A 16,632-nucleotide genomic window follows, 5' to 3' on the forward strand; every position below is an offset into this window, starting at 1 on the left:
GCAGATGGTGACTGCAGCCATGAAATTAAAAGAAACTTGCTCCTTGGAAGAAAAGCTATGATCAATCTAGACAGCATGTTAAAAAGCAGAGACATTACTTTCCCAACAAATGTCTATATAGTCAAAGATATGGCTTTTCCCATAGTCATGTATGGTTGTGAGTGTTGGACCATAAAGAAGGCCGAGCACTGAAGAATTTATGCTTTTGAACTGTGGTGATGGAGAAGACGCTTGAGAGTCCCTTGGACTGCAAGGAGATCAAACCAGTGAATCCTAGGAAATCAACCCTGAATATTCCGTTGGAAGAACTGATGCTGAAGCTGAAACTCCAATACTTTGGCCACCTGAAGCAGAGAAGCGCTCATTGGAAGAGACTCTGATGCTGGAAGAGATTGAGGGCATGAGGAGAAGTGAGTGACCAAGGACGAGATGGTAGGATGGCATCATCAACTCAATGACAGGAGTTTGAGCAAACTCTGGGAGATGATGTAAACAGGGAAGCCTGTCGTGCTGCAGTCCATAGGGTTGCAAAGAGTCAGACACAACTGAGCAGAAAAAAGGCTAGATATTAGTTTTACCATTTTTCCAATTATGCTAAGTATTTAGACCCTAACTCCATTTACCCCTTTTGTTGCTGTGTACTGTTGCCATAATCTCTAGTCTTTTGTCTTATATCTCACAAAACTTGATTATTGATTTATATTCATTATTACTTTATATTTACCCTTTCCTCGAGAGACTCTCCATTCCGTTTTGCATTTTTGTGTTTCTGTCACTTCGGTTCTGCCTGAAGAACTCCCTTTAAATTATTTACTTTATATTTTTCGGAAAGAATTTTTATTTCACATTTAAATTTTTTTCAAAACCTTTTTCTGGAAATAAAAACCCTCAGTTCAGTTCAGTTTAGTCACTCTTTCATTTACAACTCTTTGCGACCCCATGGACTGCAGCACACGAGGCTTCCATGTCCATCACCAACTCCCAGAGGTTGCTCACTCATGTCCATCAAGTCGGTGATGCCATTTAGCCATCTCATCCTCGGTCGTCCCCTTCTCCTCCTGCCTTCGATCTATCCCAGCATCAGGATCTTTGCCAATGAGTCAGTTCTTTGCATCAGGTGGCCAAAGTATTGGAGTTTCAGCTTCAACATCAGTCCTTCCAATGAACACTCAGGACTGATCTCCTTTAGGATGGACTGGTTGGATCTCTTTGCAGTCCAAGGGACTCTCAAGCGTCTTCTCCATCACCACAGTTCAAAAGAATCAATTCTTCAGCACTTTCCCTTCTTTGTAGTCCAGCTCTCATATCCATACATGACTACTGGAAAAACCATAGCTTTGACTAGATGGACCTTTGTTGGCAAAGTAATTAATGTCTCTGCTTTTTAATATGCTGTCTAGGTTGGTCATAGCTTTTCTTTCAAGGAGCAGGCATTTTTTAATTTCATGGCTGCAGTCACTATCTACAGTGATTTTTGAGCCCGAGAAAATAAAATCTGTCACTGTTTCCATTTTATCCCCATCTATTTGTCATGAAGTGATGGGGCCAGGTGCCATAATGTTAATTTTTTGAATGCTGAGTTTTAAACCAGCTTTTTCACTCTCCTTTTTCCAGCTTGTGCTTCATCCAGCCTGGCATTTTGCCTGATGTACTCTGCATAGAAGTTAAATAGGCATAGTGACAACATATACAGCCTTGACGTACTCCTTTCCCAATTTGGAACCAGTCTGCTGTTCTATGTCTGATTCTAACTGTTCCTTCTTGACCTGCATACAAATTTCTCAGGAGGCAGGTAAGGTGGTCTGGTATTCCCATATCTTGTAGAATTTTCCACAGTTTGTTGTGATCCACACAGTCAAAGGCCTTGGTGTAGTCAATAAAGCAGATTTTTTTCCTGGAGCTCTTGTTTTTTTGATGAACCAATGGATGTTTGCAATTTGAACTCTGGTTCCTCTGACTTTTCTAAATCCAGCTTTAACCTCTGGAGGTTCTCCGTTTACGTACGGTTAAAGCCTGGCTTGGAGAATTTTGAGCATTACTTTACTAAGTGTGTGAGATGAGTGCAATTGTGCAGTAGTTTGAACATTCTTTGGAACTGGCTTTCTTTGGGATTGGAATGAAAACTTTGGGATTAGAATAAAAACCCTCAGAAAACCTGAAGGAATACTACAAAGAAACCTGTATGTTCCATGACAAGATATGTTAAATTTTTAGCTTGCTGTTACTGTAATTTTCAGAACTAGTTGAGAATAATTTGTAAACATCATGTTCCTTTACCCTTTAATACTTCAGAGAATAGTTTGTAAAATATAAGAGAATAAGGATATTCTCTCACATAGTAGTTCAAACTCGGGCATTTTAACACTGATACTTATCTAAACTAATCTAATTAAAATTCCAGGCTTACCAGTTGTCAAATTAATGTTATTTGTAGTATTCCACTCTTCCGGTTTTACATTTTGCAATAGCTGTTATACATTTTTTAGTCTCCTTGCCTCTATTACAGATTAGAACTGTCTTTGTCTTTCATGATAGATATTTTTTGAAGACTAGGGTGGCTCTCAGCGAATCCGCCTGCAATGCGGGAGACCTGGGTTCAATCCCTGGGTTAGGAAGATCCCCTAGAGATGGGAACGGCTACCCATGCCAGTATTCTGGCCTGGAGAATTCCAGGACTGAATTCCTGGAGAAGTCCATGGGGTTGCAAAGAGTCGACACAACTGAGCGACTTTCACGTTCAGAAGCTAGTTATTTTGTAGAATATTTCTCGACTTAGGTTTCTTTGATGTTTTCTCATGGTTGGATTCAGGTTTTGCTTCTTTGGTCTGAAACAAGATATAAGTCATTGTTGGTTTTCACATATGGAGACACCAGGTGTCCATCTGTTCCTTATCGGTGTCATTAATTGTAATCACTCAGTTAAGATGTTGTCTAGTTACTCCGCTGATAGCTACCACTTTTTACTTTTGTAATTAATAATTACTTTATGGATAGATAGCTTGTAATTATGTAACAGTCTGTTCCTTATCAAATTCATTCCGCATAGATTTAGCATCTGTATCAGTTCAATCCTGAGAAGAGACAGAACATGCCAGTAATGTGAACAGGGAAAATTTACTATACAGAATTGTTAGCTAGTTAAAGGTCGACAACTGCTAAAAGCCTTTAAAAAGAACTTGAAGCGATCCAGAAGTAGCAATTAAAAAAGGAAAAAGCAGCTACTGCCTTATGGCTACAGAAGAGTACACAGGGACTAAGGATTTAGGAGTTACTTCCCTCCATCCCCCTGCCCTTAACACCACTATCTATCTTCCCTGATCAGAAAAAAAAAAGACTGAGTTCAGACTATTTCAAAAAGGGTGTGACTGCCACGGGATACAGTCTGCTACTGGGAGTGGAGATGGAGCCACAGGCCAGAGCTCTCCTAGAAGTGACCACTGGGTAGGGAGAGTGTGTGTGGCCTGAGTATGTGACTGTGGTTGGACACTCCCAACCCAGTGGCTCTCTAGTTGAGCAACTGAGGAAGGAGAATTGAAGCTTCAACCTCAGAGCCTCCCTCCTACCATCATCAGGTTGCTAGGCTTCTCTGTCCATGGAATTCTCAGGCAAGAATACCGAAGTGGGTTGCCATTCGTTTCTCCAGGGGCTGTTCCTGACCCAGGGATCAAACCCAGGTCTCCTGCGTTGCAGGCAAATAGTTTACCTCCTGAGCCAACAAGGAAGCCCCGCCCTCTATTGGTAATGTGTCTTAGCGTCAGCTGTCAAAGAGAAAATTTACAGAAATGTAAAAGAAAATGTCGCACATCCAAACAAATGATCTCTAAGGTAGAGAGGAAGCTCACATCTGCAGGTTTTGGGGGCTGGAGCAGATACTGTGTAAGTTGATTGTTACTAGACATTTGAGCGACCGATTTTCCCTCTGAGGGGTTGGGAATAAGCCTGGGAAGATTGCAAATGAGCATTTACTACTATTTAGTGTTTTAAGGCATTGTAGGAGATGATTCACACACAACTCCCCAGCTCCTCCTAAATACCCTGAGAGATGAGTATTATTAGCCACATTTTACAGAAGAAGAAACTGAGGCTCAGAAAGTGAAGTAAATACAAAAAGTAGTAGGTAGGTAGTGGGCTGAGAATTAATATTACAGCTGCCTCCCTCCAGATCTTACTAAGCTATTATATTTTAGGTGATATTTAAATGCATATCATTCTCCTATAGGCCCATCATGTGGATGCCTCCAGGGCAGAACCAAAGCTGGGTTTCTGAATTTATCCTGCTTGGCTTCTCCAGTGACCCCACGACCAACAGGACCCTCTTTGGTGCCTTCCTTCTTCTTTTCCTGAGCTCAGTCCTTGGCAATGGGCTCATCATCACCCTGATATGCCTGGACACGCATCTCCACACTCCCATGTACTTCTTCCTCTGTATCCTCTCCCTGCTGGATATGGGCTGTGTCACCACCACTGTGCCCCAGATGCTGGTTCATCTTCTTTCTCGATCTCAGACCATCTCCTTTGCTGGTTGTTGGCTACAAATGTACATCTTTGGTGCCGTGGGCCTGACTGAGTGCATTTTATTTGTCGTCATGGCCTTTGACCGGTACGTGGCCATCTGCTATCCACTGCGTTATACTGTCATCCTCAGCTGGGGCCTGTGCACACAACTGTCAGCTGGGACCTGGGCCTGTGGTTTCTTCTTCTCTCTGATCCACACTTTTTTCACCATGAGGCTGCCATACTGTGGGCCCAACATGGTCAACCACTACTTCTGTGAAGGCCCTTCAGTACGAAATTTGGCTTGCATGGATACTCATGTCATTGAAATGGTGGACCTAGTCATCAGTGTCTTCATGGTTGTTGCCCCACTCTTGCTCATTGTGGCCTCCTACATCCGTATTGTGCAGGCCATTCTCAAGTTCAAGTCCATGCAGGCCCGCTGCAAGGCTTTCTCCACCTGTGCCTCCCACCTGACTGTGATCACATTCTTCTATGCTCCAGCTACCTACCTCTACATGAGGCCCAATTCAAGCTATTCCCCTGAGCAAGACAAGCAGGTATCACTCTTTTATAATGTCTTCACTGCTCTGCTTAATCCTGTGGTCTACAGTCTGAGGAATAAGGACATGAAGAGGGCTTTTCTCAGAGTGATGGGGAGGTAGACTGGCCTGCTGAGGAGACAGGAGAAGTCTGAGGCAAAGTGTTCCTTGATGAGGAAAAGGACAGCATCTATAACATATGAAACCAACGTTATACAATAGAACCAACACAGTACTTGGTCAGTGGAACAAATGTGGAACATGAAACCAAGGATGGCTGTCTTGATCAACTTTCAACACTGTGGTGCAGTTAGAAACAACTCCATAATCTCATGGGATCACACAGTAAAAGTCCATTTATTTGTCTTGTTCCAATCAGTTGTAAGTAGACTGTGGCCTTTTGCCATTGGATTCTCGGATCCAGCCTGAAGGAGGAGGCCCTATCTGGAACACATCAGACTTATGAGAAAGAGAAGGGAACAATGCTGAAGTACATGATGACTCTTAAAGTTTCTGCTCAGAAGTAACACACATGTCAATGGACATGAGTTTGAGTAAACTCCAGGAGTTGGTGATGGACAGGGAGGCCTGGTGTGCTGCAGTCCATGTGGTCGCAAAGAACTGGACGCAACTGAGCAAGTGAACTGAACTGAACACACATCTCTTTGCTGACATCTTATTGACCAAAGCAAGTCCTATGTGTAGGCCTTCTGACAAAAGGGCAGGATGTATTTTCTTCCCACAGAAAAGTAATGCGAATCATGTGGCATGGGGATGGATATGTATTCCCTCTACAGTGAGAGGAGCAAACACTAAGGGTGATAATGTAATCTACAACAGAGGCACTGGGATCAATAGTACGCATGTAGCTAACATGGAACATGGTACCCAAAAGTGATGTGGTATATGGACATAGTAGAACGTCAAGTAGTAGGCAATCAGAGTGGTACAGGAAAATAATAAATATGTGTGAACATTTTTATTGAACATTGAAAATTAAGCCAATGGTATACGGAGCCAATGTAACCCATGGACCTGGCCTGATGCATGGAAGCAATATGGTTTATGGGGCTGATACCTTGTACTCTACATCATCTTGTGGAAGGAACAGAACTTGACCTTAATTGACCTGGGTTCTAGTTCCAACCTTGCTAACTTGTTATGCCACTTTGGGCCATTTACTTCCTTTCTCTGGATCTCTTATTCATCTATAGAATGAGCACCTCAAATTGAAAGGTCTCTAAGACCTCTGTGTCTCCAAAATTCTGTGTCACAGTAGGTGAAATGCATGAAATCAAATGCTATAAACTAGTGTATTTTCTGTGAACCGTAGGGTGAATTACAAAACCATAGAAGAATTAAAGTTGTTACAGGTACAGTACATTGTAAACAGTGCCTCTGATTTTTTCAAGGGACCTAAATGACATATGAGACTCTATAAGAACCCTGGAACAAGCCTCAGAGTTAGCATGGGAATCCAGGCCTCATTGATGGCTCAGATGTCTTGCGGATGAAAGATGTAACAAGGGTGGGCTAAGCAGGGGTTTAGGTAGGTGAGTACCACAGCACCAATGGTGTGGCAAAGTTCCAGGCAACTTTTCCAGGAGGTTTCAGGCAGAAAGTGAAGGGTCCCTTGGGCTGTTGGAGCATTCCCTCCATCCAGGGAGAAGGGTAGAGAGTTTTGTGGCTGGTGGAAAGGACTTAAAACTTTTGAGAACTTTCTGTTTCTGGCTTTGTGGGGAAGGGGGTTGCCTGGATACTGGGGAAGAGGTCTTATTGGCTCTTGGAGTTCCTTCCAGAAGGTGTGGAGTCTACCTGGTGGCTCTGCTACAACCGGAGTCAGGAATCAGGATGATGTAGAGGTGAGAGTCTTGTGGGTGAAGTGATGAGGTTTTGTTTGTCTCTCTACTTGGATAGATAGTAACAGAGTTTGTAATTCAAGATGATAATAGATTTTATCTTAAAGATAGACAACCTCTATTTTTAAGAACCTGGGATGCAGGCCAGAGTAGAGGAGAGAGGATGCCTCAGTATTTTCAGAAGCATGGCTTGGGACCATGGATGAGGGGTTGGATTAAAGAGGAACACTTGGTGGGGGTAGATCTTGGCATAATTTCTGAGGCACTAGACTTGATGATGGCAGTGAGTGGGGAAGTGACAAGGAAAGAAGCAAGAGCATGTGATGACTTGAGTGTGGAGGTGAAAAAGGGAGCAATCAAGGAAGCTATCAGGGTTTTAATCCAGCTTTGCCAGTATCTCTGATTCCCTGTAGCTCACTGAAGGGAGCCATTAACTGTCAACTGTCATCACTGATCCCTGGCACTGGTGACAGAGAGTCACAACACCCATCCTCATGGAATTGTAGCCCACAAACCAGCAGTTCTTAGGAAGTGTACAGGTACTAAGAGGTGGAGTTAAAAAAATGTTAATTAATTCTGTTAATTTGGTCTCTATGAGGATTGTTGTTTCCTGTTTTATTTTTATTTTTTACTTTTTCCTGTTTCCTTGAACAGAGAAAACGGCAGAGTGGATCATAGCACCTGTCTGGTGGGACTCAGTTCATCTATTTGGGGCAAATATTTTGCTACTAGACTGAAATATCAGCCTCTCCAATTCTTTTCCCTTCTGATCCGTTTCTGCACTAATGATCTCAAAGTTTCTGTTTGGGCAGACTGGTAAACTATCACTTATCAGCTGTGTATTCCTGTGCAAGAAACTTAAGCCCCCCAACTCTGCTTTCTGTTTGCTGATCCCTATGCAAATATAATTGCAAACTTAGATGGAAAGGATATTTTCCAAGGGAGCTATAGATTATCAAAATTAAAATTTTTAAAGATAGAAAGTTTTCACAGATTGATTTCCATAAGAAAATGCAAAAATGAGCAAAAGCTACTAAGTACGCCACAAGATACAAAGATTGGTGGCAAGAAAGTTTGGGGAAAGGAGAGATATGTGGATGGACTTCCTTAGAGTGGACACAAAATCTGTGTGTCCCACGTGAATGTTCATGAAAGGGTATCAGCTTCAGAGAAGACAAATCAGTTGGAAAAAATGACATGCTCATGAATGTAAGTCAGGCTTTTTCCCGAGACCCTCATTCAGTGGGTGTATGAGCAAAATGTCCATTAAGCAAGGATGGAGGCTATTCATATGGGCTTAGGACCAAGGTTTCCTTTTTCCACAGTTGACCTGTTTGCCACTACTGATGAGTGCTTAAATCACAAATAGCAGAGATCAACTCTATGACACCAGGCCTCAGGAGAACAGCTGTCACCTGCGGCAGTTTGATTATATTGGATCTCTTCCATCAGGGAGGGGACAGTGATTTGTCTTCATGGGAACATATACAGATTCTAGATATGAATTTGCTTCCCTTGCCCACAGAGCTATTGCTAGCATCATTATCTATGAATTCACAGTGTGCCTAATCCACCATCAGAGAATCCCCACAGCATTGCATCTGATCAAGAAACTCATTTCACTTCTGTGGGTTCATAATTATAGAATCAGTGACCTTAACTAGCCTCCAACACTTGGAATAAGCTGGGCAAGTTGAAAGATGAAATGACTTATTACGATTCAGTTATTGCTATTTGTAGGGAACAACACTTTGAAAGAATAGGACCTTATCTTACATACTTCTTTAAATTAAACATGATGCTAAGTTTAAGTTTTGAGTCAGAGACTCTATGCATTGTTTCCTCAGTGCCAGAATGCATGGACACGGGAATCAAGCCATGAAATGGGAGTGGATTCTGTGACTCTTACACCCAGTAACTCACTCACAGAATATTTGTTTCCTATTTCAGGAACTCTGAGCTCTGCTAGTTTGGAGATGTTAGTGTCCCAGTAGGGAGTGTTTCCACTGGTGGTCAAAACAATGTTTCCACTGAATTTCAAGATGAGATGTCTTCTTGAGACGTTTGAATATTACATGGATTATTATAAGTAAAGCACATATGAAACAATACCTATAATGTTTTACTATTATTATAATAACCAGAGAAGGAAATGGCAGCCAACTCCAGTATTCTTGCTTGGAAAATCCCATGGACAGAGGAGCCTGGCAGGCCATAGCTTACAGCGTCACAAAGAGGTGGACACCACAGAAGTGACTTAGCATGCGTGCACACATAATAATTAACATCACTATTGTTATTGTTTTGTTGTTGCTGTTCTTCTCATTATTATTATTATCCTATTACCTCATCTGAACTTTGTGTACTTCATTGGCTCAAACAAGATTTACAGCATTGGGGGATACAAATTCCCAGGGATAAAAATGATGAGAGCATGCCTGATGAGATGGCTGCAATTAACTGATTATCACTGGACACATAGACAGCTTTTTCTGCCAATCATAGCGGGGAACATAGGTAGGAGGCAGGATTTCTAAGTCTGAATCACCTACACTGTAACTCATGCAGGGCAGTGACTTTGCTTCTCTGACCTTTAATTTTCATGGCTGTAAAAGAGAGTAAGGAGATGGACAGGTTGACCTTGAAGGCCCTTAATGACTTAGCAGTGAAGTGACCAAAATGAGCATCACTGACTCCCTCAAGACTTGGCCCATCACGAGCACTCAGTGGGTCACCATCATCGTCATTATCTGTAAAACGAGAATCACAACACTCCCTCCCAGATGTGCCAGGAGGACCTGAGAGAAAATACACATCAAAGTGCTTTGTGTGTGAGGCTGTCCCAAAGGACCACTAATGTGCTCTTGAGCATTAGTACCATCATCACCTCCTGCCATTTCCCTCAGCTTCCTCCCCAGACATAAACCCAGAAACATTCTAAGGTACTTGTTTTAGCAAACGAGAGCTAATTCCCACAAAAGTCCCTTTCAGAGGCATTCTCAACCTCCACAGAGAGTCCCTGGTTGTTAGGATTGCCACAGCCTTAGCTTTTCCTCTCTTGCCAGCCCACCCTCTTCTCCTTGAGGTCTGCAGGCCCACCTGACTCAAAATTCAGCATCCAGAGTCCAGCCTTCCTCCTCCTACCAATGGCTGGCCCAACTCCACTGGTAATCAGAACCAGCTCTGGGACAGCAGGAAGAATTTCAGTTAGAGTTTAGTTAGAGTTCAGTTGTTATTCTGGTCAGGAATAGAGGGAGATTTTGATTTGCTCAAAATTGTTCAGAAGAAATAAGGGTGTGACTCAAACATGTTCTAATTGACAAGTTGGGGCACAGGGATTTTAGAGGTAAGAGGAGAATCAACATGAGGCCTTCGGTTCTTAACATCTCTATGAGAAGACCAGGTATAATATCCTCTCCCCGAGGCTGGTCATATCCCTCAGAAGGTTGGAAAAGGAAATAGACAGGTCACTATGCCTCCCCATTGGGGAGGTTTTCTCCTGCTCTGTCCACAGGGACCTCTTCCTTGTAGGGTTCTTGTTGAAAACATTCAAGGAATTCCAATTGGCATCTTCACTGGGCACAGGGATGGTGGTGGCAGGAGGGAGGGGGATGGCCCTCCCCTTGCTCTCCCAGGAAAGTCTGGTAAGGAAGCAGGACCATTAAGCCTCAGTAGCTTGGTCCTTTAAGAGGAGCTTGGATTGGCTGAGGCTCCCTCCATCTACACCTGAGAACTTGACAGGCAAGGACTTCAGGAGCTAGGGCTGGCCAGGTCAAGTGCAAGGAGCTGAGCAATGGAGAAAAGGCAAGGAGTTCATCCCTCCACCTCTCAGAAGCCTAGTGTTTTTCTGGAGACTGGGTTGCCTGCAATCCTGCCTCACTGGAATCAGTTGCCCTGAGTGCTTCCTGTTCAGTCTCTTTCCCTTAAGAACAAGTGACTGTCTCTCTCTGTGACCTGTTTCTGTGGATTCCAGAGGGGTGAGATGGTCACTGGGCTTGGGGCTATGGAATCCAGACATCTGTGGGGGCTGGTGGTCAGCAGTGGCCAGGTTCACCAGCCACTGGGTCTTCTCTGTGCTGTGCCCAGCATCCCTCCAGCCCCTCCCTTGATCTGCACTCTTCCTTCCTCCTCACCTCACACTTCAGTCCCTTCCCCTTCTTTCTTCCTAGACCTCCACCTTCTTCCATTTGTTCATTTAGGAAATATATATGGAAAGGTCCTCTCTGCCAACCCATGTTCTAGGAGTTAGAAACCGAAAATGAATTTCCTAAGCTCCAGATCTCCAAGTCCAGCTAAGAGATGTCATGAAAGGACAGTGGTGGTTGTGCTGGGGAAAGCCTTTAACAATGATATCAGCGACCACAATGATTAAGACCCACTCCCCTATTCTTTAGAGACCTTGGCTGTTGCAAGTTGTGACAGAGACTGCTGGGCTAACAAAATCTTGGGAGACATTTTTTTTTTTTCCCCACTAAATAATGTCCTCATTCCTATGGAAATCAAGGTTGACTAAGAGAAAGGCTTTTACAAGGATTTACTAAGCTCTAAATAGATGGGGAAACAGTGGAAACAGTGTCAGACTTTATTGTGGGGGGCTCCAAAATGGTGGCTCAGAGGTTAAAGCGTCTGCCTCCAATGCAGGAGACCCGGGTTCGATCCCTGGGTTGGGAAGATCCCTTGGAGAAGGAAATGGCAACCCACTCCAGTATTCTTGCTTGGAGAATCCCATGGATGGAGAAGCCTAGTATGTAACAGTCCATGGGGTCGCGAAGAGTCAGACACGACTGAGTGACTTCATCTTCACCTTCACCTTCAAAATCACTGCAGATGGTGATTGCAGCCATGATATTAAAAGACGTTTACTCCTTGGAAGAAAAGTTATGACCAACCTAGATAGTATATTCAAAAGCAGAGACATTACTTTGCCGACTAAGGTCCGTCTAGTCAAGGCTATGGTATTTCCAGTAGTCATGGATGGATGTGAGAGTTGGACTGTGAAGAAGGCTGAGCACCGAAGAATCGATGCTTTTGAACTGTGGTGTTGGAGAAGACTCTTGAGAGTCCCTTGGACTGCAAGGAGATCCAACCAGTCCATTCTGAAGGAGATCAGTCCTGGGATTTCTTTGGAAGGAATGATGCTAAAGCTGAAACTCCAGTACTTGGCCACCTCATGCAAAAAGTTGACTCATTGGAAAAGACCCTGATGCTGGGAGGGATTGGGAGCAGAGGAGGGGAGAAGGGGACGACAGAGGATGAGATGGCTGGATGGCATCACTGACTCGATGGACGTGAGTCTGAGTGAACTCCGGGAGTTGGTGATGGACAGGGAGGCCTGGCGTGCTGCAATTCATGGAGTTGCAAAGAGTCGGACACGATTGAGTGACTGAACTGAACTGAACTGAATCCAGTAATTGGACTTCCCTGGTGGCTCAGATGGTAAAGCGTCTGTCTACAATGCAAGAGACCGGGGTTCGATCCCTGGGTTGGGAAGATCCCCTGGAGAAGGAAATGGCAATTCACCCTAGTACTATTGCCTGGAAAATCCCGTAGACAGAGGAGCCTGGTAGGCTATAGTCCATGGGGTCGCAGAGTCTGAGGGAGGCTTTTACAAGGATTTACTAAGATCTAATCTGGTAATTGGCTTCCCAGGTGGCTCAGCGGGTAAAGAAGCTGACTGCTGTGCAGGAGATACAGGAGATATGGTTCAATTCCTGGGCTGGGAAGATCCCCTAGAGGAGGGCATGACAATCCGTTCCAATATTCTTGCCTGGAGAATCCCAAGGACTGAGAAGCCTGGCGGGCTATATAGTCCATAGGTCACACAGAGTTGGGCACAACTGAAGTGACTGAGGATGGCATGAAAAGAAAGTGAAAGTGAAGTCGCTCAGTCGTGTCTGAATCTTTGGGACCCCGTGGACTGTAGCCTGTCAGGCTCCTCTGTCCATGGGATTTTCTAGACAAGAATACTGGAGTGGGTTGCCATTTCCTTCTCCAGGGGATCTTCCCAACCCAGGGATCGAACCTGGGTCTCCTACATTGCAGGCAGACGCTTTATCCTCTGAGCCACCAGGGATGGCATGCAGGATGGTATTTCCCAAGTCTCTTTCTATAGATTCCTTCTGCTTCCAATGTAACCCCATGGCTCCCACATCCAAGTGATGGGGGAGATGGAGGAAGCTTTATCAGGAGAGAGTCTATGGCTGCCAGTTTAGCTCTTTGTCCTAGGAGGAGTCTGATTCTGTCTTATCTGGTGGTCATAAATTGTAGGCCATGATTCTGTAGTATCTCATGCCAGACTTCAAGGAACTCAAATGGAGGAGCAGATAGGGGCAGTTTGCATTCTTTATCCCTCCCAATTAGAGCCTGTTTCCATGCAGCAGGAGAATTTAATGATTAAGAGTTGGCTCTGAAGCTAAAATGCCTTGGTTCAAATCCCAGGTCCATCATCCTATAATTTGGAGTGAATCACTTACTTTCTGTATGATTTAGTTAATTTTTTTCCATCTGTAAAAATGGAGGTACTAGTACTTACCTCAATGAGTTGTTATGAGGATAAGTTCATATAGCAATGCCTGGCGCATAGAAAGTTTTCTCTAAACATTCAGTTCAGTTCAGTTCAGTCATTCAGTCATGTCCGACTCTTTGCAACCCCATGAATAACATTAGCTATTACTGTTTCTGAAAGGAGGTTATATACTCACACCTTTATCCATATTTTATAATAGATATTCCAAGTCAATGAGTGAGAACAAAGTTAGTATGAAAGGGAAAATTTTTTTACTGAGATGCTGGAGCCTAAAACTTTTATCAGAACCTTCTAGGATTACCAGGGTTATAACTTGCCAATAACCACAAGGGGTTCTGAGAAATAGAGAAAGCACCTAATCAAGGTTTGGGAGTGGGAGATGGTGGAATAGGTCTGAAAAGGCCTCCTAGTGGAATAATACTAAGCTGGATCCTTGTTGTTGTTGCTCAGTTGCTAAGTCGTGTCTGACTCTTGGTGACCTCAGGGACTGCAGCACACCAGGCCTCCCTGTCCATCATCAACTCCCGGAGCTTGTTCAAACTCATATCCATTGACTCAGTGATGCCATCCAACCATCTCATCCTCTGTTGTCCACTTCTCCTCCTGCCTTCAATCTTTTCCAGTATCAGGGTCTTTTCAAATGAGTCAGTCCTTCATATCAGGTAGCCAAAGGATTGGAGCTTCAGCTTCAGAATCAGTCCTTCCAATGAACATTCAGGACTGATTTCCTTTAGGATTGCCTGGCTTGATCTGCTTGCAGTCCAATGGACTCTCAAGAGTCTTCTCCAACACCACAGTTCAATAACATCAGTTTTTCCGTACTCAGTCTTCTCTATGGTCCAACTCTCACATCCATGCACGACTACTGGAAAACCATAGCTTTGACTATATGGACCTTTGTTGGCAAAGTAGTTTCTGCTTTTTAATATGCTGTCTAGGTTTGTCATAGCTTTTCTTCTAAGGGGTAAGCGTCTTTTAATTTCGTGGCTGAAGTCACCATCTGCAGTGATTTTGGAGCCCCCCAAAATAAAATCTGTCACTGTTTCCATTGGATCCTAATGTGGGAATAAAGGTTGTGTGTGTAACAGAGTGTGTGTGGGTGGCGGGGATACAGGGGATGTATTCTTCCATGCTAGAGACCTAGGCAAGCATCTGCAGATGTGATAGACATATCAGTTCAGTTCAGTCATTCAGTTGTATCTCACTCTTTGCAACCCCATGAACTACAGCACGCCAGGCCTTCCTGTCCATCACCCACAGTGGAGTTTACCCAAACTCATGTCCATCGAGTCAGTGATGCCATCCAGCCATCTCATCCTCTGTCATCCCCTTATCCTCCTGCCCTCAATCCCTCCCAGCATCAGGGTCTTTTCCAATGAGTCAGCTCTTCACATGAGGTGGCCAAAGTATTGGAGTTTCAGCCTCAGCATCAGTCCTTCCAAAGAACACCTAGGACTGATCTCCTTTAGGATGGACTGGTTGGATCTCCTTGCAGTCCAAGGGACTCTCAAGAGTCTTCTCCAATACCACAGTTCAAAAGCATCAATTCTTCAGCGCTCAGCTTTCTTTATAGTCCAACTCTCACATCTATACATGACTACTGGAAAAACCATAGCCTTGACTAGACTAGTTAAAGGTAGATAACTGCTAAAAGGCATAAAAGGGAACTTGAAGAAATCCAGAAGTAGCAAAAAAGAAAAAAGAAAAAAAAGCAGCTACTGCCAACCTACTCCAGTGTTCTTGCCTGGAGAATCCCAGGGACGGGGGAGCCTGGTGGGCTGCCATCTATGGGGTCGCACAGAGTTGGACACGACTGAAGTGACTTAGCAGTAGCAGCAGCAGCCTTATAGCTAAAGAAGAGTTCATAGGGCCTAAGGATTTAGGAATTACTTCCATCCTTCTTGGACTTCCCTTGTGGCTCAGCTGGTAAAGAATCTGCCTGCAATGCAGGAGACTGGGGTTCGATTCCTCAGTTGGGAAGATCCCATGAAGAAGGGAAAGGCTACCCACTCCATTATTCTGGCCTGGAGAATTCCATGGACTGTATTATCCATGGGGTCGCAATGAGTCAGACACGACTGAACAACTTTCACTTTCCCTCCTTCCTCCTCCTCCTCTTGAAACCACCATCTTCTCTCACCAGAAAGAAAAAAAAAAAAGGAAATTAAACTCAGACATTTTCAAAGAGGGTGTGACTGCCACAGGAATACACAGTCTGCTACTGGAAGTTAGGGTGGAGTCACAGGCCAGAGTTTTCCTAGAAGTGATCACTGGGTAGGGAGAATATGTGTGGCCTGACTATGTGACTGTGGATGGTCCCCACCAACTTACTGGCATTCCAGCTGAGTAACTGAGGAAGGAGAAATTGAAGCCCCAACCTCAGTCTCCTCCTTCGATCATCACAGTGCCCCTCTGTCACCCTTATTGATAAAGCTTCCTATCATCAGTTGTCAAAGAAACATGTTCTCAGGGTGAGGAGAGGCTTGCAACATATCCAGACAAATGACCTCTAAGGCAGAAGGGGAGACCACTTCTGCAGGTTTGGGGGCTGGAGATGATATTGTGTAAGTTGATTGTTACTAGACATTTGAGCAAGCAATTTTTCCTCTGAGGGTTGGGGAATAAGCCTGGGAGATTGCAAATGAGTATTTATTGCTATTTAGCACTCTTGCCTGCAAATCCCATGGACGGAGGAGCCTGGTAGGCTGCAGTCCACGGGGTTGCTAGGAGTCGGACACGACTGAGCGACTTCCCTTTCACTTTTCACTTTCATCCATTGGAGAAGGAAATGGCAACCCACTCCAGTGTTCTTGCCTGGAGAATCCCAGGGACGGCGGAGCCTGGTGGGCTGCCATCTCTGCGGTCGCACAGAGTCAGACACGACTGAAGCGACTTAGCAGCAGCAACAGCAGCAGTGCTTTAAGGCATTGTTTTAATATGAGATGTTTCATATATGTTGCCCCAACTCTTCCTAAACACCCTGAAAGATGAGTGTTATTAGCCATGTTTTACAGATGAGGCTCAGAGAGGTTAAGTAACTGTGCAAGGCTCTAGGTGAGTAGTGGGCTCAAAATTAAAATCATAGCCTGTCTGCCTCCAGTTCTTATTCAACTATCATATTTTAGATGGCATTTAAAGGAATGTGATCCTCTTATAGGCCCATCATGTGAATGCCTCCAGGGCAGAACCAAAGCTGGGTTTCTGAATTTAT

The 16,632-nt window shown here is 44.2% G+C and overlaps 1 protein-coding gene across 1 annotated transcript; it reads left to right on the forward strand.

The window, feature by feature from the left end:
• The first annotated feature begins 1,614 nt into the window (after positions 1 to 1,614).
• Positions 1,615 to 9,251, forward strand: LOC101104364 (olfactory receptor 2A12-like). The gene is made up of 2 exons (XM_060399795.1): positions 1,615 to 1,792; positions 4,220 to 9,251. The coding sequence occupies exon 2, from the start codon at positions 4,227 to 4,229 to the stop codon at positions 5,157 to 5,159; it is 933 nt and encodes a 310-aa protein (XP_060255778.1). The 5' UTR covers positions 1,615 to 1,792; positions 4,220 to 4,226; the 3' UTR covers positions 5,160 to 9,251.
• The last annotated feature ends 7,381 nt before the right edge of the window (positions 9,252 to 16,632 follow it).

This window comes from Ovis aries, chromosome 1, assembly GCF_016772045.2.
Source record: "Ovis aries strain OAR_USU_Benz2616 breed Rambouillet chromosome 1, ARS-UI_Ramb_v3.0, whole genome shotgun sequence".
In the NCBI taxonomy this organism is placed as follows: Eukaryota; Metazoa; Chordata; class Mammalia; order Artiodactyla; family Bovidae; genus Ovis; species Ovis aries.

What these genes read in the sequence shown, in the direction of transcription:
- LOC101104364 (XM_060399795.1), top strand. Translation starts at nt 4,227, where the DNA reads ATGTGGATGCCTCCAGGGCAGAACCAAAGCTGGGTTTCTGAATTTATC.